The sequence below is a fragment of the Ascaphus truei genome, chromosome 6 (genome assembly GCF_040206685.1).
Source record: "Ascaphus truei isolate aAscTru1 chromosome 6, aAscTru1.hap1, whole genome shotgun sequence".
In the NCBI taxonomy this organism is placed as follows: Eukaryota; Metazoa; Chordata; class Amphibia; order Anura; family Ascaphidae; genus Ascaphus; species Ascaphus truei.
In genome coordinates this window covers 95,757,065-95,781,401 of record NC_134488.1, presented here as the reverse complement: position 1 = coordinate 95,781,401, position 24,337 = coordinate 95,757,065, and the positions used below count along the sequence as shown (strand labels likewise).

Below are 24,337 nucleotides of genomic sequence, written 5' to 3'. Positions count from 1 at the left end.
GGACTGCTGCCACCTCCAGGTAAGCACCAGCTCTTGTTCAAGATACGTTTTCCACATGGGGGGAGGGGGGAGAGGGGGGAGAAGGTGCAATTAAAGGTGCAATCCATCTGTACTCCTCTATATATGTTATTTTTCATTGTTATAGCTTTTTAATAAATCTGTGTACTTTACGGTGATTTTCTTTCCTTTTCCATAGTGTAGAGTTCCTTAAATATATGTTACATGTGATATATCTGAAACACTTAAATTGTTGTCGTAATACGTGCAATTTAATACGGTAGAGGTATGTCGTTTCTTCAACAAGACATGCTGTCGGACAGTGTATACATTACATAGGAGTAAAACCTGTAAGAGCTTTTGGGACAATCAAAGCTTGAATAGTTTCTAACTCATCAGCAACTCAGTATGGTATTACTTGCTTGTGATATACAGTACACAGTCAAGGAAGTTATTTTTGTTATGTATGGAACAAATAGATCATTCTGTTGTCTATGATTCAGATTTCTGCATCGACAGAGAACAAATAATTTTGAGGTGTGGTTCAGAAAGAAAGATATTAAAATGTTTGTACATCTTAGTACGCCCATTGTGTTGATATAGCCCCATGGTGCACACAGTGCATATATATAATTCAGTATATGCATTATGTACAGCATACATTTCCTATACTGTGCATGCATACAAATCCCTTAACACTAGTGTGGCCTGCAATGCTTTGCAAGCTGTCAATCATTGGAACCTGGCTGGGTTACTGCTAGACTTCACATTCTAAAATAGAATACACCCACTAATTGTGTAAGTAAGACTTGGTACAATAACACTAATTTTTCCTTGTATTGCTCTTTTCAGAAAAAAAAGTCAAGATATATGCTGTGCTGACACCTGAATATTTAGTGCAGCACGTATAAATACAACAGTAAAATATAATCAAAGCGCATGATAAAGGGTAATACAAATGTTAGGGCCTTGCCTGTTCTTAACTGGGCAACGAAGTTACAACACTTGGGTGTGCCCATTAATTTTGCAGACAGGCCGCCTCTCAAAGGAAGCCCAGGGTGCTGCCAAAATGGGAATCTAATACACAGTATCATCACCTAGTACGCTCCCCTCTAAAACAAGCGTGAGGAATTCTTTGCACAAGTCCATGCTTTCTGCTGATGATATTAGCATACAGTACAGTGGTATAGTTATGATAGCTCTACAATGCCAGTAAGGAATCGAAAGAAATAGTGCCTACTGGAGTTCTATAATAGTTACCCACCTCATTATATAAGTATTTCTATACTAAAAGTAAGACGCTGGGTGGGAGTGGCAAATAATGAAGTATATGGCAATTGTGAGGGGACAACACTTCAGTAATGAAAGTTGTAGTCCTGAAAGAATCCCTTGTATATTGCATACATGCACTATGTAATCATTGTTCCAAGTTCTCTTCATATTCCTTAATGACCATTACAACTAAATTAAACCCTTGGCTGCCAAAGGCACCAGCAAAGCTTTGCTTTGAAATGCATTGCTGGCCCATTGGTCAGCCAAAGCGGTTACCTTTCCATGCTCCATCAGACAACTGCATGAGCACTCAGCTTTATATCTTTCGCTCTGACAAGCCGCTGAGAAAATCAGAAAGTACCAGAACATGAAATACAAACTGAACTTGCATTAAAGATGATTCCCAGGGTAAACTATGCAGAAAACCCAAACAGTGCATCTAAACCTTCAACACATGTAAATGTCCATTAGAAATGTATAGCAGTAACTGGATATATAAGGCAGCACTTCCTCTTGCCCAACAATTGTAGGAATATATATGCAGTGAGTAGAAAAAGTCACATTAACTTGATTGAAGTATAGCAATCTGAGTAAGTGAGTAGACATGCACTTTGTAACATTACTCGCTGTCTTCCTTGTAGGCAGAGTGGCTTGAACTGCGCGGCGTGCTCCAATCCAGACAGCAGCAGCAGCACAGAGAAAACAGGAAACGGGGGGCGGTGCACAGCTGAAGAGAACTCCCCCAGGCAAGGTAAGTGCAGTAAAACTTCTATTTATTGGCACATATGGGTTAAAAAAAAAACACTATCGCGTTTCGCGTGGGAGGCGCTTTATCAAAGAGACTAGTCTCTTTGATAAAGCGCCTCCCATACGAAACGCGTTAGTGTTTTTTTTAACCAATATGTGCCAATAAATAGACGTTTTACTGCACTTACCTTGCCTGGGGGAGTTCTCTTCGGCTGTGCACCGCCCTCCGTTTCCTGTTTTCTCTGAACTTGCATTACAGCAACACACAATTGACTCTGTCGTACAAATTATTTTTAGGTCGACAATTTATGTAAAAATCACAAGGAAAAATAAGCATAATTATTCTTATTGCACAGGCAGTGTACACAGATATCTGCTCCAAAGAGTGTACAATCTAATCTTCTACCAAATGTGAATCATGTGTTCACACACGCAGCATGGTCAGGGGGCTCATCCTGTTGGGGACGAAACGCTATACAGGAATTATAAAACTCACAAGATGTTTATTCTTCAATAAAATGATTTCAAACCTAAATAAAAGTGTGTGTGTATTATTTTTGTGGCCAATATTGTTTTTGCTGTGGTAAGTATACATTTGTAGAAACGAATTTCAGAAAATGTAATCACCTTGACCCAGTTGTAATAAAGTGATAATCTAAAAGGGAATGGACAGTGATAATAGAATATGGACCGTTTTAGAACACAAAGGAAAGAGTCTTAATAATAAAGCAGCAAAGCAGGTAATTACAATGACAGAAGGAGGAAGGGGAAGATGAGGAACACACATAAATGTTTAGAGGTCAGGAGGAAGGTCACAATCAGGGGGGGGGGGGACTGTTTAAGGTTATGGTGATCTCTTCCACACACATAGGACCATATTTACAAAGCTATGCTAACCTTATATGCAAAGATATAATGCACTCCATTCATCTGATTGTGCTTTAAGGCTCCATATGGCTTAGCACTGATTAGTGAATATCACCCATAATATTTAACTCATTGTATCTAGAAGCCAATTATGTTATGAGATGTTTTGTGATAACAGTCTTATGTTTTTAAAAGCATTCAATATGCCCCCAGTGTCTATAATGGTCACTGTATTTTGGGTTTCTATGGTATTCCTGGAGTATACAATGGAATAAATGTTGATTTAGAGCAGTACACCTTTCAAAAATGCATATACTACATTTGGAATCTGAAAGCATATTAGTTTAGAACCCAAAGTATTTGCAGTGTCTGTCGGGATGATTAAGAGCACATTAACAATAGTATGATGCAGGCAGGATATGTTTCAATTACATTTGCTGACATGCTACTTGTTAAAGCTGCCAAGCTAAGTCATCTGAAAAGCCGAACATGTGTAATTCTGCACAAGTCTAATTAGAACAGGATTTCCTGGTTGGGCAAGGTATAAGCACCCTGTGACTGAAAACACATGGGATCAGGCACCTCTGTCACAAGATGTTTCTTACAGTCCGGATGTGAAAAAGGCAGAGAACATGAACACAAAAAGAATTCAAGAAAAAAAAATGACTTGTTCAGAAAGCCCCATTAATATTCACAACCAAGATAAACTAGATGCACATGTGCGCTGCTACAGACAAATATTTACGGTCAACTTTTCTCTACTGTAACCGACTGTTCATAGTATCACAGGAGCTAGATTTTGGTTGACTATTCGTCCATGTCATGCAAAGAGCATGGGACTGTATTTGGGATTCGCCTTTTCTGCATTACAACTTTTAAAAGAATGTACTGTCCCTAATAATGCAGGTGCTGGTCTCACAGTATCATAATGCCCACTCAGTCATCCAGATGTTCCATTGACAGCCATGCATGGAATTTCCCAGTTATCCATACTAACAATACAGAATGGGAATTGAAACTTCCCTGCCATAATGCAGCCAGTGATCCCGGGGGCATCATCAAAGGAAAAAGTAGATTAAAATATGATCTTGCTGTAAACAAGATATTTCCAGTTGTTACCAGCCTGCCTTATTATACAAACTCTCTTTCAATAGTATCAAATCAAAAAAAGATGTGATCTAGCTGCACATAGCCCGGGTTTTCTATTAATTTTAACCGAAGCCAAATCAGAATTAAATTGCGGTAGATTTGTTGAACCGAAACACTGATCAGAGGCTGATCTGAGCCATCACCTGGCTTTCAATAATGAGATAACATGCAGCGCGAGTGAAAAGCTTGTCAGAGCAACTTTCGCCCGCATATACAGTGAGTTAGCAAGTGCCAACCAGTGTATTATTATCCCCTGCTGCTCACATGTTATACAATAAGCCCACACACAGCAGGCTGGGGCATTGCTGGGCCAGCCAATCATAAGGCGCCTCCCGGGTACCTCCTGACAGATGATCACACGGCGGTGCCACGCCCCCCTCCCTCCCTGGCTGATGTAACCCTGTTGCAATCGCCTGCAGAAAAAATAGTCCCCCCTATTACACTACTATAATAACGTCTGGGAGACAATGTATCGCAGATGAAACATCGCATTCAGAGATTAACTATAAATGCAGCAACATAGACTAATAGAGTTGCCGAGTTTCTAATTAAAAAAATAAATAACGTTTCTAAAAGAGGCGGCCCCTTGCACTGTGCTGGGAGGATAGGTGTGCGGTGCGGAGGGATATGTGGGGGCGGTGATGTTTCTGCGGCTGAGGTATATGCCCAGCCCCTGATAGGGATTAGTCATATCTTCATTTTACTTCGACGAGTCGTAGCTATTTACGGGATCTCCGCCACTTATATTTGTTATCATGGCTTTCTAGACTTGCAGAACCACAAAACAAGTGTGCATTTGCACTTGTGTTCCACAACCAATACAATCGTAAAGATGGCGTAAGTATTAACACGTTATTTGTGCCGCCTTGGTTTGATGAGTGAGAGTTAAAGTGTATTGCTGTCATTGCCCGCACAGGAGCAGTGGGTTAGCAACGTAGCCAGAGATGACACCTGGCTCTGCAATGCTAATGATGCTTCTATGCGATGTAAATGTATGTTGGGGAAATACCAAATGCCGTTTTATTAAATGCATATTGCAAATATATGATTTAGTACACCCTCTGCTTGCCTGTTTATTGGTATTATACATTAACATGTTTGGTATGAACAGAAGACAATACAACGTGCGATCTATATCAGCACATGTATATATTTATGAGACACGTCTCTGCAGTTCCTCCTGTTTGTGTGTAAATATGTCTGTCTGCACAGTGACTTGTTGCTAGATTTGCGTTACTTGGTTAGTGATCGTTGTGATCGGTTACTTGCTTGGTGTTAGATAACATGGTACAAGTCTCGTGTCCAAACAATGCAGCGTATTTTGTGCTTAAAATAAACCCCTGTTGCAGAAGGTTGATATGGATATTTGTATGGACGGGACATACATTGATTGAATGGATCTGATATAGGTTTCGTGGGTATATTCACTTTTACTCCCTGTGCTAGCAGCAAGAAATGGATGATATAAAGATAAAGGGACAGGTCAGCATTTCCTGATCTTTCCAATGTCCCATTGTTTTGTAGGGCTGTTCTGTCACTCGGCTTTGCTACCTGCGCGAACAGCAACCGCGGAATCACAGGGGGATTCAATACAGCGCGGGGTTGTTGTTCTCAGTCTCGGCAAACATCCCCCCCAGAGACTTCATGCTCATGCAGGAGATGAAACGAAACATAATGTGAACGCATTCTTTGTTCAGAAAGGGAGAACATTATATATTGGTCCATTCCAACATATTTTGAAAAAGAATAATTGGCCGGTGTAGTGGGGGGTGGGGGGCACAAAAACTTGCTGATTAAGAAGACATTACCTGCACTATGCCTTTACTTTTATATTGACATTATTAAATAGCAAATAGAAATATCACTTATGAGCACATTCATTTCTCTGGCAGGTCTGCAACCCTGCTTTTCACCATTATCTCGTGGCATGCAGTGCTTCCACTTATTAAATAAGAATCTGACTGGCCTATAGTGTTTGAAGGCAAATATAGACACTACAGTACACGTTTGGCGTGTATCAGTTTCATAACCAGATGTTTGTAATGCTAGTTGCTTGTTGGCATGATGCCTATAGATCATGTAACTAGTAATCTCTATAACTGGTGTCCCAGTGTATTTGCAGTAACATTCTGCCTTACCTCCTGCATACTTCATGTCTTGTGGATTGCATTTTACTATAGCCCTAGCTGCAGTATTAAAAGCTAATAAGTTATTTGCATTTTTAAATACACATAATTGAGCTTAAACATGTTTTTGTTAGATTCTGTTGTAACTCGCATAGTTTACTTTCTGCACACAGATTAATGTAGGGAGAGAAAAAGAGCGAATTTAAGGGGGAAATCATCAAAATTATTGCAAAATCTTAAGATTAAGGAAACCAAACCCGTCGTCCTGTGGCTCACATGAGACAGCATGTAAAAGTCCTGTGCATAAATCAGGCAGTTAAGAGCCTAAATCTCACCAAGCTCTAGCTTTTTTTTTTTTAGTAAATACTAATTTAGAAGGATTATGTTCTATTACAACCAAGCACAAAAGCATTTTAATGTATCAATAGGTGCTACACTGGTACCCATCATAGGCAACAAATGGGAAATGTAGTAAGGCCCTTCTGGCAGAAAAGGGGTTAAATACTCAACTTTGTTCATACAAGTCAATGCCCCCAGGAATTTTCAGGCTCCCAGCCCCTAGGCCATACAAACTTTTGGAGCGGAGCCTGCTTTTCAAAGTCTGTTTAAACCCTAGGCTGGCTTACAGAACTGCAATGGACTTTTTGGAATCATCCAAAATTGGGACTCACTCCTCAGGGATGTCTGGCCAAAAGACTTATTGCTTGGGCCACATGTATTGGGTTGGTCAGAGGATGGCAAGGTGGGCACCAAGGCATTTATTATGATATCTAGCATGAAGTCCTAAAGCATATGTGGCTCTGGGTTGGATGAAACAAAAGCCAGTAACAGTGGTTCTGAAAACTCTACTGCGTGACCACCAGCCACACCAGATATTGGCAGTAACCAACATTGGGACTAGGATGAATGCACAAATATTTGATTGCAGTAAATTATTAACTGTGCAACTCCTTAAAGGTGTCAGAAAGCACTTCTATTTTAGAAAATGGACTATAATAGTTAGTTGACTTGTTAAAGCACAATATGTATGTTGACAATTATGTTGTTACAAATGGCTGATAATTTAAGATGATTAAAACATTTACCACTTTGTATTTTCTGTTGTAGGTCTTTTACCTTCTCCTCTGCACCTTCCGCTGCTATCTCCAGCAGGAATCGTGCTTCCAATCCATTATCCAGCGTGGAACTGAATTGCCCTGGTCGGAATGTCTCTCCTGGCAGCCCTAAACCTCAACCTGGAGATGTCTATGTTGCCAGTTAGCACTCTCCACTGGCGGGCGGATCTCCTGAAGATCCCTGCCCATGGAGCTCACTATGAACACCTAGCAGTACCCATGGAGGATGGGGTGAACACACATGGGGCTGAAGCCGGGTGCCTGGCAGGTAACTACAATACACATCCTGCTTTAAATTACTTGCTTATTAGAAAAAGACAACATAATGGACACTTTGAATCCAGTTGCTGGGTCCATTTTTCTACATCCCTATGATTCTTTTTAAATTATTACAACTACTAACAATTATTTTATTCCCCCCTCCCCAGGTGATGGATTCACTGACTGGATGACAGAGAGAGTAGATTTTTCCTGCTTTCTTCCTGGTGCAATGGGTCCATCAATGCCAGGCCCTCCAGCCCCAGACCTGGAGATCATGGCCACCCTCCTAAAAAAGGAGCTAGAGCAGATGGAAGACTACTTCCTGGAGGAGACACTTTCCCCTGGGCTTCCACTGCCTCCTGACCAAGTGGCTCCTAGCACCCCTCCTTCCCATGAAGTTCACTTCCTCTTCCCCACACCTGATCAACAGTTTGGTGGAAGAGAAGTAGAGTTCCAGGCCTATAATGCAGATACCCCAGCATCTGCCACAGCCACACTGGAGACCCTGGATTTGGGTTGCCTCGAGCTCCTGAATCTTTACTGCGATGTTCCTAATGATTTCCCTGAAGAAGACCTGCAGGATCTAAGTGTCATAAATGATGCCACTGACCCGCCAGCACAATTAAGAGTGGGCAGGCCTTCACCATACGACCGCCCCAGCAGTGTGGCCTCGAGCTGCACTGTATCTACCCAACAAAAAGGTGACCGCAAACAGAAGAAGAGAGACCAGAACAAGACCGCAGCCCTGCGGTACCGACAGAGAAAACGAGCAGAGTATGATGCCCTGGATGAAGACTGCCAGGGCCTAGAGGTCAGGAACAGAGAGCTCAAAGAAAAGTCGGATTCAATCGAAAGAGAAATTCAGTATGTCAAGGACCTCCTTATTGAGGTCTACAAGGCCAGGAGTCAAAGACTCCGTAGTAACTAATGTAAAAACCACACGTGTGTGAGTATGTAGATACATTAGCATGTTTAGGGGACACTTACTTTTTGTATGGGTAACCACCTTACAGACTGCAACAGGTGAAAACTTATTGGGCCAGTTCCTCTGAAGCGGACAAGGCTGTAATCAAGCACCTACACCCAAATGAATTTGAAAGCTACCAATATTGCCATAATCATGTCTTTGTCTCCACTTAAACCACCAATACGTGACAAAGGCTAACAATGGCAAGACAATTATGTTTATTAGCTATGGAATAACTCATCAGCAAGATCCCCCTACTACTTGGGGGATTTCTGCCACTTTTGAATGTGATGTAATTGTGTTTTTTGTTCTTTTTAGAATAAGACTATAAAACCTTTGGTGGACCTAAGGTGTAAAATGGTTCTGTTTCTGGGAAAGAGAAGCTATTTTTAAGTTCTTATCTCCCCCATTGTAACAAGAGTTTTAATTTTTATAAGATAATATATTCCTATACAGTGGGTCTGTTTAAAGGACAACAAAGGATTCAGCAATAATGCAAACATAGTGGAAGTCAGTTGGGGGTAAGGGGTTAGAAGACTTTTAGAGAGTAAAAAGATGGTCCTGCTAGTCAAGTTTGTTTGAATCACCCCCTGACCCAGTCTTCTACAAACAGGCCAGGCTTTATAATACCTCATAAGCATTAATCACTGTAATCAGACATTTTCATTAGTAAATGCAAAGCACTAGTATGTTCATCTGAAAACTTGGCCTGTTTAGTACTCTTGGCCAGGGACTTCTATACAAACAAAACCACAAATGCTAGCGCATGGTTTGACATGAATAAAATGCATGTTTACATGTCAGCAACATTGAGCACTCACATGATTGTGTGACAATCTATTTTACTGGGACGGCACTTTCTTCTGATGTCCTATTTTTGTGATTTGTAAGCGGTTTGTATTGTGTATTTTATACTTTCATATATAGTAGCCTTCTACGCACAAGAATGACATCCAACATTTCACAGAAACTAATAATAATTCATATGGCAGTTAGAGTATAAGTGCAGAACTGCTAGGGGGTCAGATGGTGCCATTGCTATGAAACAAACACTGAATACTTTTTTTAAAGTTCAGAGCAATTCTGTAATTTGGTGGGAGGGAAGGAACATACTTCAAGTTTTATTAACCTCTGCCTTCTCGTATTCCAATCAATGGCAGTTAACACGCAATCGTCTGTATTAGAGGTTATGAATCTCCCCTGTAGAGATTTAACTTTCCATGGCCAGGTACTCTCATGGGACTGTAAAAGCAGAGTAATTCTTGTGCGGTGGAATACTTACCTGAATTAGGTGTTTTTGGTAGCTACTATTAGAGGCGCTTTTGCTAGTACAATTTTTTGTATTATAAAATGTGACATTCATTAAGAAATAAATCTCTTTCTGAAAGTGCATATCATTGTGTTTATTTGTATGGTTCAGTAACATTTTATTTCTGAAATGGTGCGTAAATGTGTTGGATGCATTTTAAAATAATTTTATTGAAACAGTCATTTAAAGTGACAATTTGGAACATGCTGCAGACAACTGATTTTGGAATGGCCAGGTCTAGCTTATATTTGCACAGCAATGTACAGTATTGCATGCCCCTCTGGCTAAGGGTTAAGTATTTCATTTAAATATAAAACCATAACATTTAGTAAATATTTGGAAAATAACTTGGCGCAATTGTATTATGTTTACAAATATCAAGTCTACACAAACATCCATTCACTAAATCCAAACAAAGTACACATCTAAAAATGTCCTAGGTTCAATTCGGCGCCAAACACACTAAACTAGTCTATAAGCAGATCTCAGGTTTTTCACATTAATCTAAAACGCAAATGTTTATTATAGATTTGCCTTACATTAGCTTTCTTGCTTCTCTAGGACTGTACAACTTACGCATTAAATTTCTCTATGCATTTTCATATGTAACCATATAAGTAAAAACAGGCATGAATATCTACATCAAATTGGAAGGTATCAAAACTATCAAAGCACAAATTGGTTCCCTAACTCTATCGTAAAGGAGAAGGCATGATAGGGTTCGTCAAACAACTTCTCTAACTGCAGCAGACAAGAAAATGGGGAATGTTGAGTGACGATACAAAATGTACCACTCGGGGTGGAGATGAATAGAACATCAAGTCGTAGGTTGGCCCTTGCACGCTGCAAAAGATCCACCAGGATCAATCCTTGGCATTAAATTGTTTACACATTCCTGTGACATTACTAGAGCTAAGGCATGTATTATAGCAAGTGCGCGTTTCGTGTATATAGGTAAACAGATGATACGCACGACTAGGAGGCGTGGCCATGACATCACAAGGGTAGGCCTCACAGATTTGGCTCACAGTGGCACAGCAGCCGTTGGAAAATACAAATTTCTTTATCTTTCCGCACAGCTGCTGCGCCAACGCTTTCAGACGTAGATACACTGTTAGGCTTGTATTATACGAAGCACATGCATGGCAATGCAAGATACCCGTCTCCCCACAACAGTGTATCCACTGTCGACATGTATGGCTGACAGCGTTGGCGCAGCAGCTGTGAGGAAAGAAATTAGTCTTTTCTAGCGGCTGCTGTGCTCTTCGTATAATACAAGCCTACGGCTACGCTTACAGTGCTGGCAACACGACGGCAAAGTCAGCCTATGTTGCTGGAAAAAATCAAATTGAGATGACTTCCAGCGATCGCGACCAAGCCGTCGCGCTTACTATAAGCACACGCAACAGCAGCAATGCAGTTGTTTTGACGCGGCGTCGCTGTCGCCGGCACTATAAGCGCAGCCTAAAGGATTCGTCCTGGACTGTAGGTTGTGTAGTTTACACACGTGAAGCAGTGTGCTACAAGCAATGTTCACCAGGTGCTGGTATGTTCTGGCTCAGAATTTAGCACAAAACTACTCGAATTTTATAGATCCAAAAGACAACATGGATATCGCAGTTTATTTTCACAAGTAATTTAGGGACATGTATTAAAAGACCACAGCTACATTCCAAAACAATGCAGCAGTCAAACATTTTTGAGAGAACAGAAAGCATCATCATACTGTTGGCAATCTTGGATATATATTATTTTTTGTAGGAAAAGAATGGTGGGGTAGCTTCGTTTTCTGTAGTGTTCCAACGTATTTGTTCTTCAAGAGATAGGCTGGATTTACCTACAGAGGCAGGGGCACAGACTGTACATCGGAAAGGCATCTAAAAGATATTTAGCCCAAGGTGTGTATGCTACACATATATACAGAGAGATCACAAGCACAAAGCAGAATTCCTTTAACCCTTTCAGTCGAGGATGGGCCTGCACCATTTCAAACACATCTTCAGTACAGAAGGGAATTAAAAGATGGGATTACAGAAAACAGACTTTCCAAGATTTAAGATTGCATTATTTTGTAGTCCTTTAAAAATGTATTCACTGGTTCACAAGCGTCTGTACGTTACACTCTCCCCTACAACGTCATTGCTTCCCAGTTAAGTCATACATAGATTTAATCTAGTCTTGATTTACTGTCTTTTTATTTTGTTGCCCCGCTCTGTAAATCTTATAAATTACTTTAAAGTTTACAGTATGAAACAGGTACTTCATCACTATTAAATTATGCAAACTACAGGCCATTCGTATAACATTTGAATTTGCTTTTGAGTGGTGTTACATCCCCAGCAGTCTTAGTAAAATGTAATTGGGATCTGCATACAATTGCAGTGATGTACATACCACTATAGTTTTAGGCCATAAACAAGGGGAAAAAACCTTCACAAATATGTTGAATGTCAAGTTCAGATTTGGCATACTTATTGATAGACAGAAAGCGAATTTGCTGTTCACCAAATGTTTCTTTTCCTGCAGAGTATTGTTGTAAAGTTTGCTAAAGCCGACTTAATTGGCTCTTGCCTCTAACACTATACAATTGGAGCAGCAGGTTCTCTTTAACAAGCTTTAGTTAACATTTTGTAATCATATCCACTGATTTAAAACAAAATCAAATCTTAATTCAATTATCCTGGATTGAATGACAATGATTTTGGGATTCTGGCAAAGAAAAGGGGGGGGGGGGTGGCAGGAAATAATCTATGCACTTAATATCAGAACCCTTTTATAGCAACTACACTAAGCTGGTGCTATTAAAATGTATTATTGGAATAGTGCATGTTTCATGTTTTTGTTTACATGTTTTGCAGGAGCCCAAAGTTCTTTGTACATAATTGAAGGGATTGCTCTTTGAACCTCAGCTGAAAATAGCTTCACATCCTAGATGTATTAATCCAAAATCATGTTTTGTAGAATCTTCAAAGTAATTGCAGAAGGCCTTGTATTGAAGGGCTTCAATGATACTTAAAGGGTTTAGTTGCATAGTAACAGTGATTTTACTTTCACATCTGTAAACTCAGATTGTAGCTACAATCCCAAGTCATGAAAATCCTGCCGTATTCCATGGAAAAGTGGGTCAAACACAAAGCATTATTTTACCATAACTTAATTTCAATATATTTCATGTAGGACAATGAGAGTTAATTCTTCCACCTAAATTATAAATCTACGTTCACACCGACTACATATACTGTATACTGATGAGAAATACAAGTTGGATTGAAAGATTTAGGCATGTGTTTATGGGTATACAAATTTCATTTACATCAATTTAATGGTGCAGTATTTTTTCTAAATAAGAGGGGGGTTGTCTGCAAGTTTTCATTAAACACAACAACACAATCTGATAATATACAAAGTTACCTTTTAATCAGACATTTGTGATGGAAAAAATGTGTCTATTCTCTGAGAGGGTATACAGAAATGACCTTATAAAAGATGTAACTTTTTTAAGCCAGAGATTCATATAACAACTATTCCCTTTAGGAGAATCTTGTGTAATAGACATGATGCTAGGCACCTCCAAAATAAGAGGTCTTCAGACATCTGGCTCTAACATGGCAAGTTTAGCTGCACTTTCAAAAAGTGTGAGTGTGTGTACGAAAGGGATCACAGACACTAAAGGTGACGAATGGATTAGAAAATACGGTACAGGTCTGCAATAGAGCAACAGGTTTTGTACGCCAAGACAGTCCACCTGCCTATCTTCATGTGCCGGCTGCTCTTAATGTCATTTAAGGCAGCACAAATATTCACATGAAGTAACCTGTAATCCAGGATGCCTCTCCTTCCTTAGTTTAAGGATGAGAGGTAGAGTGCGGAGGTATCGAGGAGTTTCCATGAGTCTAGTAGAAATCCTCCTCTCCCTTCTCAGTTGAGGAAGTGTTCTGGATTTGTTGTTGCTTTTTGTAAAGATCAGCAACCTGCAGAATAAAGACAACATAGACATGTATTCTTGGTATTGCCCGACCATATCTTAAGATAGATAGATACACAAACACACACACTTTTTTTTATATAGACATGTTAACATTAGAACATGAACATTGTACCTGAAAACTGTTTGTTGCGTCTTCTGGCTTCTTATCATCCCGAATACGTAGGAAACGAGGAAAGCGCAGCGAGATTCCCTTCTTGTCCTCCACCTGAGAAGACCATTCCCTTTAATAACATGCACTGCTCCCTTGACTGTGCCCCAAAGACATCAATTCATCCTACACCTTTTAAAAAAAACGTTAGCCTTTACTAATGTTGAAGACAACTCCAATCCATTTTTTTTTTTTTTAAAGGACACATCAGAAACCCTTGTTTAAATTTGATGATGAAGCCATGAGATTTTCAATGTAGGACTACCAAGAGAAAAATTCTAGTGTTTATTTTTTATGCAGTGTCCAATAGCCATGCAAAATGTTCCGTTTTCTATAGCTTATTTTGCCCATTTATAGACCATATTTTTGTTTTTGAGTGAGAGAAATGCAAATGTCTGCCTGAAGTGTAACCAAAGAAAAACAATAGAAATTCTGAAAGGAAAGGATATTGTTTGCACATAGAAACATACCAGTCCAAGAGCTGACTTGTGCACAGGGGAGATGGAAAGGTCAGCACACTTCACCTCCCAAACCTGCACAGTATCAAACCAGTGATCTGGCTCAGTTGCACTGTCCCATCGGTAATAGCTCCGGGGATTCTCAATGACATGATCCTAGGAAGATCGCAAATAGGAACAGATTCAACTATGAACAAATTTACTTGCAGCATCTGTTATTTCGCATACATTTGTCTTTTGCATGAATTCAAGACAACGCAGATAGGTGAAACTTTTTACAGTCACACTTAAAAGCAGCAATCCCACTCAGAAGCCGGTATGAGTTTAACTCCTATGTGTGTACACGTACACACACACACACACACACACACACACACACACACACACACACACACACACACACGTACGTACACACTTACACACACAATAACTTTTTTTTTTATTCAAAGCTACAAAACTGTAGTGGTTAAACTGAACAAGGAAAACATGTTTGAGTCAGCAAAGACTCTAAAATTGGGGAGGAAATTCTCATTTCAGCAGGACAATGACCCAAAGCAGAAAGCCAAAGCCATACTGGAGTGGTTGAACAAGATAATTAATTTTCTTGAGTGTCCCAGTCAAAGCTCTGACAAATCCAATCAAACATTTATGGCAAGACTTGAAGATTGCTGTCCATCGACTATTCCCAACAAACTAATCAAAACGGTATCCATTTTCCCATGAAGAATGGTCAAAAATGTCACCACCCTACTGTGTAAAGCTATTAGAGACCTATCCAAAAAGACGCATAGCAGTAATTGCTGGAAAAGGTGCTTCTACCAATTACTGACTTAAGGGACTGAATAGTTATGAAAACAGTACATTTTATTTTGTTAATTCCCTTTGCTGACATTTAACCTCCTCCTGAAATAACAGTGTTCAGTTTAATTACTACAGCTTTGTATAGAAAAGTTAGTTTGAAAAACTGCATAAATTATTTGTATTTCAACAAAATGTGAGACTTTTGGTAGGGGGTGAATACTTCTGTAAATCAGTGTATATGTGCGTTTGTGTGTGTGTGTATATATGTACGCCTGTACGGGAGTGAACCCACGTATATGTGTATACAAGCATGCGAGTATGTTTGTGTGAGTGTACGTGCGCGTGTGTATGTGTTTATGTGCATGCGTTTATGTCATACAGACAAACTTTTTAACACTGTCCAGTAAAGAGCAGGAGCGGTTACTGCATAGTAATGTTTATTCACTAAGAGGCCTGATATACGTTTGTAAGAACTACCTCTTATTGTATCCTGTAGTTTGGATAGTACCAGTGTAGCAGGATACAACTAGTATAAACAATATAACATTTTCTGTGACTTGCATGATCCGTATGTATGTGATGCTATATATTTAAATGAAGCATACGTTTTTGCAACAAGTTTGATAAGCAAATTAGTATTTTCTATTCAATGTCAATACATAAAGATATATATTTTTCTGCCAATAAATCGGTTGGTAACCTATATAGCCAAAATATTATGTTTTTAAGAACACAATTCCCTCCTCCCCCCCCCAAAAAAAGAGCCTGAACTATATGTCAAATTGAAATCAGATTAGATCAGCCACTGTAACTGGAAATTTATTCTGACAAGAGCTCCCTACCTTCAGGAAGTTGTAATGCTTCTCCAAGTCCTCATCTGTAAAACCTGTCCCAATCTGAAAGAGAGGCGACAGTGTAACATTAACTTTAGGCAACCCTAAAATAGAGACAACATTTGTTACAATATGTATATGTAACTTACATTACGCAACAGCAGATCTTTTTGTTTTTATGCTATAAATGAGCTGACCTGGAAACACATACCTCGAAGCACACCTATCGTTATCCTCTACATAATATAACTATATTTGGTGCTAATGGGGACACACGGATTTGTCAGTATTTCTACACATACAGGCTCTTGCAAGCTCTGAAAGTAATGCCCAGCACCTAGGCCAGGCCGGCACAACTCGTAAAGTGAGAAGGGACGAACTGCTCCAAGGAAAAAAAATTGGGCCGCACGGGTAAAACCATCATCATCATCATCACCATCTCTCCTCCAGCACATCATCATCCTCCTCATATCTCCCCCAGCACCCTTCATCATCATCCTCATATCTCCCCCAGAACCCTTCATCATCATCCTCATATCTCCCCCAGAACCCCTCACTATCAACCTTTGCGATACTTCCCATCTATCTCTCATACCCCCATCTCTCCCCCTCACCCACACAATACCCCCCTGCACAGCACACACATCCCCCTGCACCTCACATCACTCTCCCCCCTTGCACCTCACATCACTCTCCCCCCTTGCACCTCACATCACTCTCCCCCGGGGGGGGGGTTGGGGGGGAGAAGAGGGAGAGGGCCCTGCGCATGCGCGCTGGGACCGCGGGGAATCGCGGCCATTTTTTAAAACTTTTTTTAAAAATGATTATTATTAATTTATTTAATTAACTGGCGCCCGGCCGGAGTCATCGCGGGCCACACAGAGAGGCAACCCGGGCCGCATGTTGTGCAGGTCTGGCCTAGGTGAATGAAGCATAATATCAGTACTGTTTGCAAAAATCACAGTAATCTTTCTACTGCGCGAATTCTTTACCTAGGTCTGATCATGGACAAGGAAAACAATATTTACTTTCAATTTTCTTGATTTTCTAACGCAGTGGGTCTATTCTTCGGCATCTATTATATGGGCTGTAGTGTACTGAGGCTGATGACATTCTTCTGACCGGCGGTACATTTTACATACAGCACAAGTCACCTTTATCAGTGTATTTATATATGCGAATATGCAATGTTCAGGATTTATATTGTTGAATTGTGCTTACTAGTAATCTTGAATTAAATCCACTGTTTAACAGAGGAAGCGGCACATTTGGTACAGAATTTTCAATAAATAACATGGACAGGGAAGTACATTGAAGGCACTGACGCTGCCGATTGCTTGTTTATCCTTCAAAAAAACAATGGTAAATGAGATTTCGATTTGAAGAGGTCCTAACCTTACAGATGGTCTGATATTCCTCACTCTCTTCGTCATATGATGCAAGCAAGAAGCCTCCATACATCCCAGCGCGTTTTCCCTTTCCAAGGTAACCGCCAATTACAACCAGATCCAGAGTGTCGCCTACACCTTCTAGGTAATCCTTCTTCAACTAGAGAAGAAAAAAAAAGGGCAACACGTTCATGTGCAAACTTTAAGCAATAGCCCCACCATTTAGGGGAAGATCCAATATAGTCCAAAGCGGCTATTCAACCTTCTTTGTGTAAGGTACTAAAATTAGAGCAGGATGTCATGCCTCTCCGGAAGGACTTGGATAGACTGGAAACTTGGGCAGGTAAATAGAAGATGAGGTTTAATAAAGATACCTCTAAGGTTATGTATTTGGGAAACAAGAACAAACAGGCAACTTACAAATTAAACAAGATCTTTTCTTGCATAAAACAGGCAATGGATGGAAGGGAAGTAAACATAATTATGCTCCTTTACAAAGCATTAGTAAGACCACACATTAAATATTGAGTACAACTTTGAGCACCACTCCTTAGAAAAGACATTATGGAACTAGAGAGAGTGCAGAGAAGAGCCAAATTAATAAAGGGGATGGACACTCTAACTTATGAGGAGAGAAACTACATTAGATTTGTTTACATTAGAAAAGAGGCGTCTAAGAGGGGATATGATAACTATATACAAATATATTCGGGGACAGTACAAGGAGCTTTCAAAAGAACTATTCATCCCAAGGGCAGTACAAAGGACACATGATCATCCCTTACGCCGAGTTTATAGTGGCGTAGTGCTTGTCATGCTCGCTGAGGCTCGCTTGGCATACATTCAGAGACCCATTATATGTTATGGTGCCATTCTGAGTGAAAGCTTCCACTTGCTTGCTCACGCTTGCTGAACCTCGCCCAGCTTGAAGCTACAGGCAAATCTGTGTTTCTGTGCTTGCTGGATAGGAGCTGCGGTCACGTGACCACACAGCCTCCAATCAGAGCGCAGTTCAGAAATGAGCTTAGACCCACAGCGGCCATTGTTCCCTGATCTGACTTTGATCTGACTGATTCTTACCCAATAAATACATTCAAAAACCAGCACCGTTTTTGCCCCCCCCCCTCCCCCAGCTCAGTTTTTGACACCCCCCACCTCTGTTTTTGACCACACCAACACACACACACACAGTGACAGACACACAAACACACACACACACACACACACACGCACACAGTGACAGACACGCACACAGTGACAGACACGCACACAGTGACAGACACGCACACAGTGACAGACACACACACACACACACCCCAATTCCCCTGACGCCGCCTTTCACCCACCTGACACACGCCTGCCGCCTCCCGCCCCTACGCACCGACATCACTGACCAGCCGCCACCCGCGCTCACCTGCTCACACCCTAGCGGGACCCCCCCACAGCCAGCACTCACTACCCACCCGCCACCCGTACTGAACACCCACCCGCCGCCTCACACTCGATCACACCCTAGCGGGACACACACCTCACATTTTACATAATTTATGTCACCAAAATATACATTGTACTGTGGTGTTTACAATAAACCATTTTTAAAAAACATCGTATTACATTTTCTTCCATGTTTCTTTTCAACATTATTATACAACCTTTCCACCAACTAGTCAACCTATTGTTCCCCTATTTATACATAATACTACCTATTACAGATTTACATCCCGGGCAACGCCGGGTATATCAGCTAGTGATATATATATATTTTGGATATATCTATATATCCTATATTTATCATACACATATATACATACATACATATCCATCACACAGATCCCTGTCCTCGCCTCCGCCCCACAATCACCGCCTACCAGAGCACACGCTCTGTCTGATGGGCAAGAACATGAAAAGCAGCCGGTTGGTAAAGCGAGAGGTGAGCATCAGCAAGCATCAGCACTGGAGAGCACAGCAACTCAGCCTTAAGGTTGGAGGAAAGGAGATTTCACCAGCAACAAAGGAAAGGGCTCTTTACAGTAAGGGCAGTTAAAATGCAGAATTAATTACCCATGGAGACTGATGGCAGATACAATGGATTTGTTAAAAAAAAAAAAAGTAGGACATCTTTTTAGAAAGGGAAGGTATACAAGGATATACCAAATAAGTATACATGGGAAGGTTGTTGATCCAGGGAGTAATCTAATTGCCAATTCTTGGAGTCAGGAAGGAATTTATGTTTCCCCTTATGAGATATCATTAGATGATATGTCACTGGGGTTTTTAGTTTGCCTTCCTCTGGATCAATATACTGTAAATACAAATATAGGATAACGTATCTGTTGTCTAAATTTAGCATAGGTTGAACTTGATGGATGCATGTCTTTTTTCAACTTCATCTACTATGTAACCTGTTTTTGTCCAAAAATCCAAGACTGACTAGACTGAATCAACACCCAAGTGTTTGGAAAACGTTTCTACTGGGCTCAACTCGGGCTGTGCAAAAAGGGATAGAACTGTGTGAGCTGGCTCTCAAGAACAAACCATTTTCTCAAATGTCCTGAAAAAAAATTAAGTGCATTAAGCATAATACTGCAAGCAATACCCCCAGTAAGTTGTTCACATATTTGTCCATTAGTTTTTAAAAGTAAATTGGTTGGTCATTACATCAGGGAAGAACAATAAGTGTTGTAAATGTACTGTACACATGCGAAGCAGTTATTGATCTATGATATAATATAGTGTTCATAGAAATTTCCCCTCATTTTCTAAAACAGAAGACATGTTCTTTCTTGGGCATCTATAAAGTATCTCCTATCTAAATCTCATATTGTCTGCTTAACTCTGTGTAGAACCTTATTGTGTTCTTGTCTCTGTGATGGGCAGGTGTGATACGTGTCATCTTTGGGTGAACTATTGAAAAAAAAGTTTTATCGTATCTGCACAGCTGCAGCTTGTGGCTCTACTACTGCAAGTTTAGAGTTGGGGTAATAAGCCATCAAATTAATTTGGGCAAAAAATCTGTAGAACAGGGGTAGCCAACTCTAGTCTTCAAGGGCCACCAACAGGTGAGGTTTTCAGGATATCCCTGCTTCAGCACAGGTGGCTCTATCAATGGCTCAGTCGAAGACTGAACCACCTATGCTTTAGCAGGGACATCCTGAAAACCTGACCTGCTGGTGTCTTAGGACAGGGAATTAGCTACCCCTGGTGTAGAACATGTTAACATTTAACAGACTCGCTCACTTTTAACCAGTTGTGAGACCGCTTTGCAATTTCGTATGTGGCATCCTGCTCCAGCGTCTTCACCATCAGTCCTTCACAGGAATCTAGTGATTAAAACACACACAGGGACTTAAAACCACTTCATGCCGTTAAATGATTCAGGAAGGCAAAAGTTTCAATTCCCACAATACCTTTAATGGACTGATCCAGGAACTCTGATATTTCATCTGTACTTGTTGTATCCATATAAGTAGCCAACATGAATTCTCCATCTGTCTCCACAAACGATTCTCGCAAGAGTTGCCGTCGCTTAGCAAATGGCTCTTTCACCAGGGACTGAAAACGGAAAGATAGCAAAGCAATTAATACAACCACACATGGGGATTTTGGAACAAGCAAGATTTAACCGAACACAAAAAGAGACTCAATGCAAAACAGTTTTTTGTTAATCAGTAATCCCCCATTTTTGGCATTCCTTTTTTTGTGGCAGAATTGAACCTGCGGTTTCCATAGTAATCTCTCTCTTAATGTGACGGTAAAATCTAAGATGGCTGCCCGGGTTTTTCAAAAGAAAGAGACAATGTAATGCAGAGAACATTACGGCTTTCTATTGATCAATGGGAGTGAGGCACCATGATGACACGGTTCATCTCTGTGGGGACACCTGGTTCCAACTATTTAAAACAAAAAAAATAATAATAATAATAATATGGAGATGGGGGCGTTGCTGCTTTAATAAAATACCAGAAGACACACAAGAAAATGTAACCTAGTATGGGCACTCGTCCATCCCCTGGATGATTAGTGAATGATTTAAAATATAAACTTTAATATCCAAATAAAATATATCTTGTTAAAACGATGATTAAACGCAAGGGTGATCCAACTGTATAAACACTACATTAAATGTTCAGGATCATATGGTGTATACTGAGATAAATCCTATCACCTGCAAAAAGTGAATCTTAATATCCACAGCCAAAAACTGGATCTTAGTATCCACTACCCTTCAATACCAGCAGACCATATAGTTCATGCCCTTATTTGACTGTTACTGAATAGATGACTAACAAATGCGAGTCCCTAATCCAAAGTGAGTGTGTAAGGAACCATGTACCTTTGCCTGGTCTGCCTAGTTGGTAAAAGTATGTTGACCCCAATACCTCAATAGAGTGCAGGAGAGGCGTAATTGTATAGGAAAGAACCCATTGCTCACATGTGAAGGTGAGATGATACCAAAGGTAACGAACGATGTGCATTGTAACCACACACTGCTGTATGGAACAGGGATACCAGCACCAAAATAGAATAAGCAGGCCAGCAAGCGACTCCATGTGAGTCTAATCGCCACCCTGCTGTCTTCGAAGCAATCCAAAATGCCGTGGGGCTGGTTATGAACAACCTGTTATATGTTCTTTCCTATACAATTACGCCTCTCTCCTGCACTCTATTGAGGTATTGGGCTCAACATACTTTTACGAACTAGAAAGACCAAGCAAAGGTACCTGGTTCCTTACACACTCACCTTGGATTATGGACTTGCATTTGTTAGGCACCTAATCAGTAACAGTCAAATAAGGGCATGAACTATATGGTCTGCTGGTATTGAAGGGTAGTAGAATCTAAGATCCACTTTTTGGCTATGGATATTAAGATTCACTTTTTGCAGGTGATAGGATTTATCTCAGTATACACCATATGATCCTGAACATTTAATGTAGTGTTTATACATTTGGATCACCCATGCGTTTAATCATAATTTTAACAAGCTATATATTTTATTTGGATATTAAAGTTTATATTTTAAATCATTCACTAATCATCCATGTGATGGACGAGTGCCCATACTAGGTTACATTTTCCGAGTGTGTTTCTGTTCAATTACCTACCTAGGGAGCACCACAATTACATCATATCTTAGCTGATGCGGGGGTAACCTTGCTAGTATCCATTAATACAATACCAGACAGCTCAGCATGATCTTTCAGCTGTTTTGCCTGCCAAAGGTGTATAAAATACAATTTTTTGGGGCTCTCACTTTAAAAAGGTATTCACATTAATCACATCCATTCTTGTTTGTCTTGTAAGGCTCAAAAGCAGCACTCTCGGCTGGTCATTTATTTACTTTCAATCTTACTTTCTCCCAACCCCACCCCCCAAATCCAAAGATGTTCATACTGTACTTGTGTATGCCGGATTTTACACAAAAAGACTACAAACTTGGGAGTTGGAATGCAAACATAGTCGCCAATAGAAAGCGGTGACGACATAGTCTAAATTACGCTTTTCTATTGGCCAGCGCAGGGTGCCCTGACCCCGGCAACCATATTGCTTCCCCAGTTTGCAAGGTGAACAGCCGCCAGTTCAAGAAGGATATAAAATAATAATGAATTATACCTTGGATTGCTGCTTTACCTTGCACTAAATATGCACTATGAAAACGCACTTTTCCATATGAAGACTCACCTCTCCATTAAGATAAAGCATGTCGAAAGCATAAACGCACACCTGCACTTTAATGTCGGAAGCATCCACATCCTGAAACAGACCAGCATGGACATTAACAACCTTGCTTTAGGTGGCGAACTTAGGGGCAAAGCCAACTTGGATACAATACCATGGTACATATTCCCTAAATAAGACTTCAGTACTTCTTGTTAACTTATTTGGCTCAGAAAATGCCCCATAAATTGTGTATACTGTCTATATGGAAAAAGTGAGTCAAGTGTTATCTTTACAGTAAGAACATTCAAGATAGGTGTGTGTATAAAAAACAAAAGTAGTTCTAGCTTCACTATAACGACACTATGTCCTTAAGTGTTTTCACACAAAGGTTTGGATGCCACACAGTAGAAGTAAACATCAGTAAAACAATATCGAGAGTTTCTAATACCAATTAGGTAGTGTAGACAGGTTATAAAGTTATAATCAGAATGGCACTGAAACATCCATATTTCAGACTGCCAAGTGAATTCTAAAGCAATGCCTGGTGCACTTACAACACACACCGACACACCCACACACACCTTTCTCTTTCTTGTAGTAAGTACTTGAAAAGGCTGAATCTGCTTTTTTTCTGGGTCCCAGGCTACAGCCTCTGTATCAATGATGCAAGATGTTACAGTTTCTTTCTTTACCTAAAACAGATGAAAGGAATCTGAAATTAGGTTTATAAAGATAATGGAAGTCAAAAAGTGCACGGTTGTTTAAAACAAAAACAAAACAAAAAAACACTTGGAACCACATTTGGGAAGGGTTTTGCATGTAGAATGTGCATGCTTCACGTGTTAATTATATTCACCAAGCTCATCACAGAATCCTTAACATGTGAAATCTCTAGGTCACATTGTCATCTAATTTGATCAAATACACTGTTCCTTCTCCTTTAGATATGGCATCAGGCATGATTCTACATTATACTAGAATTCATACCTTCATCTGTTATAAAGCAAAAAAAACAAAAGTTATTATTTCCTCTCCAATTGGTTACATGTAAGACCATATTACCGTAGGAATTCTGCTTATAATGTCAGGATATTTTGTCGTGTTGTTTTCCTGGTTTCTGCTGTATACATGCACTTCACCATTCTCCAGGATATGTATCTATTAAAAAAATAAAAAATGCCCTAAGGAATTAGTCGAACTAATTTTATTCACATCTGTTTCTGCACAGTAAAAATTTAGTTTGCAGTATT

General features: G+C 40.1%; 2 protein-coding genes across 4 annotated transcripts in view; one reads left to right on the top strand and one right to left on the bottom strand.

The window, feature by feature from the left end:
• Positions 1–4,712: 4,712 nt before the first annotated feature.
• Positions 4,713–9,893, top strand: ATF5 (activating transcription factor 5). The gene is made up of 3 exons (XM_075605218.1): positions 4,713–4,869; positions 7,266–7,541; positions 7,702–9,893. Exons 2-3 carry the CDS (start codon positions 7,364–7,366, stop codon positions 8,460–8,462), a joined length of 939 nt encoding a protein of 312 aa, XP_075461333.1. The 5' UTR covers positions 4,713–4,869; positions 7,266–7,363; the 3' UTR covers positions 8,463–9,893.
• LIG1 (DNA ligase 1) overlaps positions 8,921–24,337 on the bottom strand; it is a 42,992-nt gene continuing 27,575 nt past the window's right edge. For all 3 annotated transcript variants that reach the window (XM_075605216.1, XM_075605215.1, XM_075605217.1), the window contains 10 exons: positions 24,150–24,245; positions 23,669–23,779; positions 23,109–23,180; positions 20,834–20,978; positions 20,664–20,746; positions 17,434–17,586; positions 16,048–16,101; positions 14,417–14,560; positions 13,911–14,003; positions 8,921–13,781 (listed from right to left, as the gene is read on the bottom strand). In XM_075605216.1, coding sequence (XP_075461331.1) covers positions 13,704–13,781; positions 13,911–14,003; positions 14,417–14,560; positions 16,048–16,101; positions 17,434–17,586; positions 20,664–20,746; positions 20,834–20,978; positions 23,109–23,180; positions 23,669–23,779; positions 24,150–24,245 — 1,029 coding nt within the window. In that variant the 3' untranslated portion in view covers positions 8,921–13,703. The remainder of the gene's footprint in view (positions 13,782–13,910; positions 14,004–14,416; positions 14,561–16,047; positions 16,102–17,433; positions 17,587–20,663; positions 20,747–20,833; positions 20,979–23,108; positions 23,181–23,668; positions 23,780–24,149; positions 24,246–24,337) is intronic.

What these genes read in the sequence shown, in the direction of transcription:
- ATF5 (XM_075605218.1), top strand. Translation starts at nt 7,364, where the DNA reads ATGTCTCTCCTGGCAGCCCTAAACCTCAACCTGGAGATGTCTATGTTG. An exon ending in TGAAGCCGGGTGCCTGGCAG is followed by an intron (nt 7,542 to 7,701) that starts GTAACTACAATA and finishes CCCCCTCCCCAG; the next exon opens with GTGATGGATTCACTGACTGG.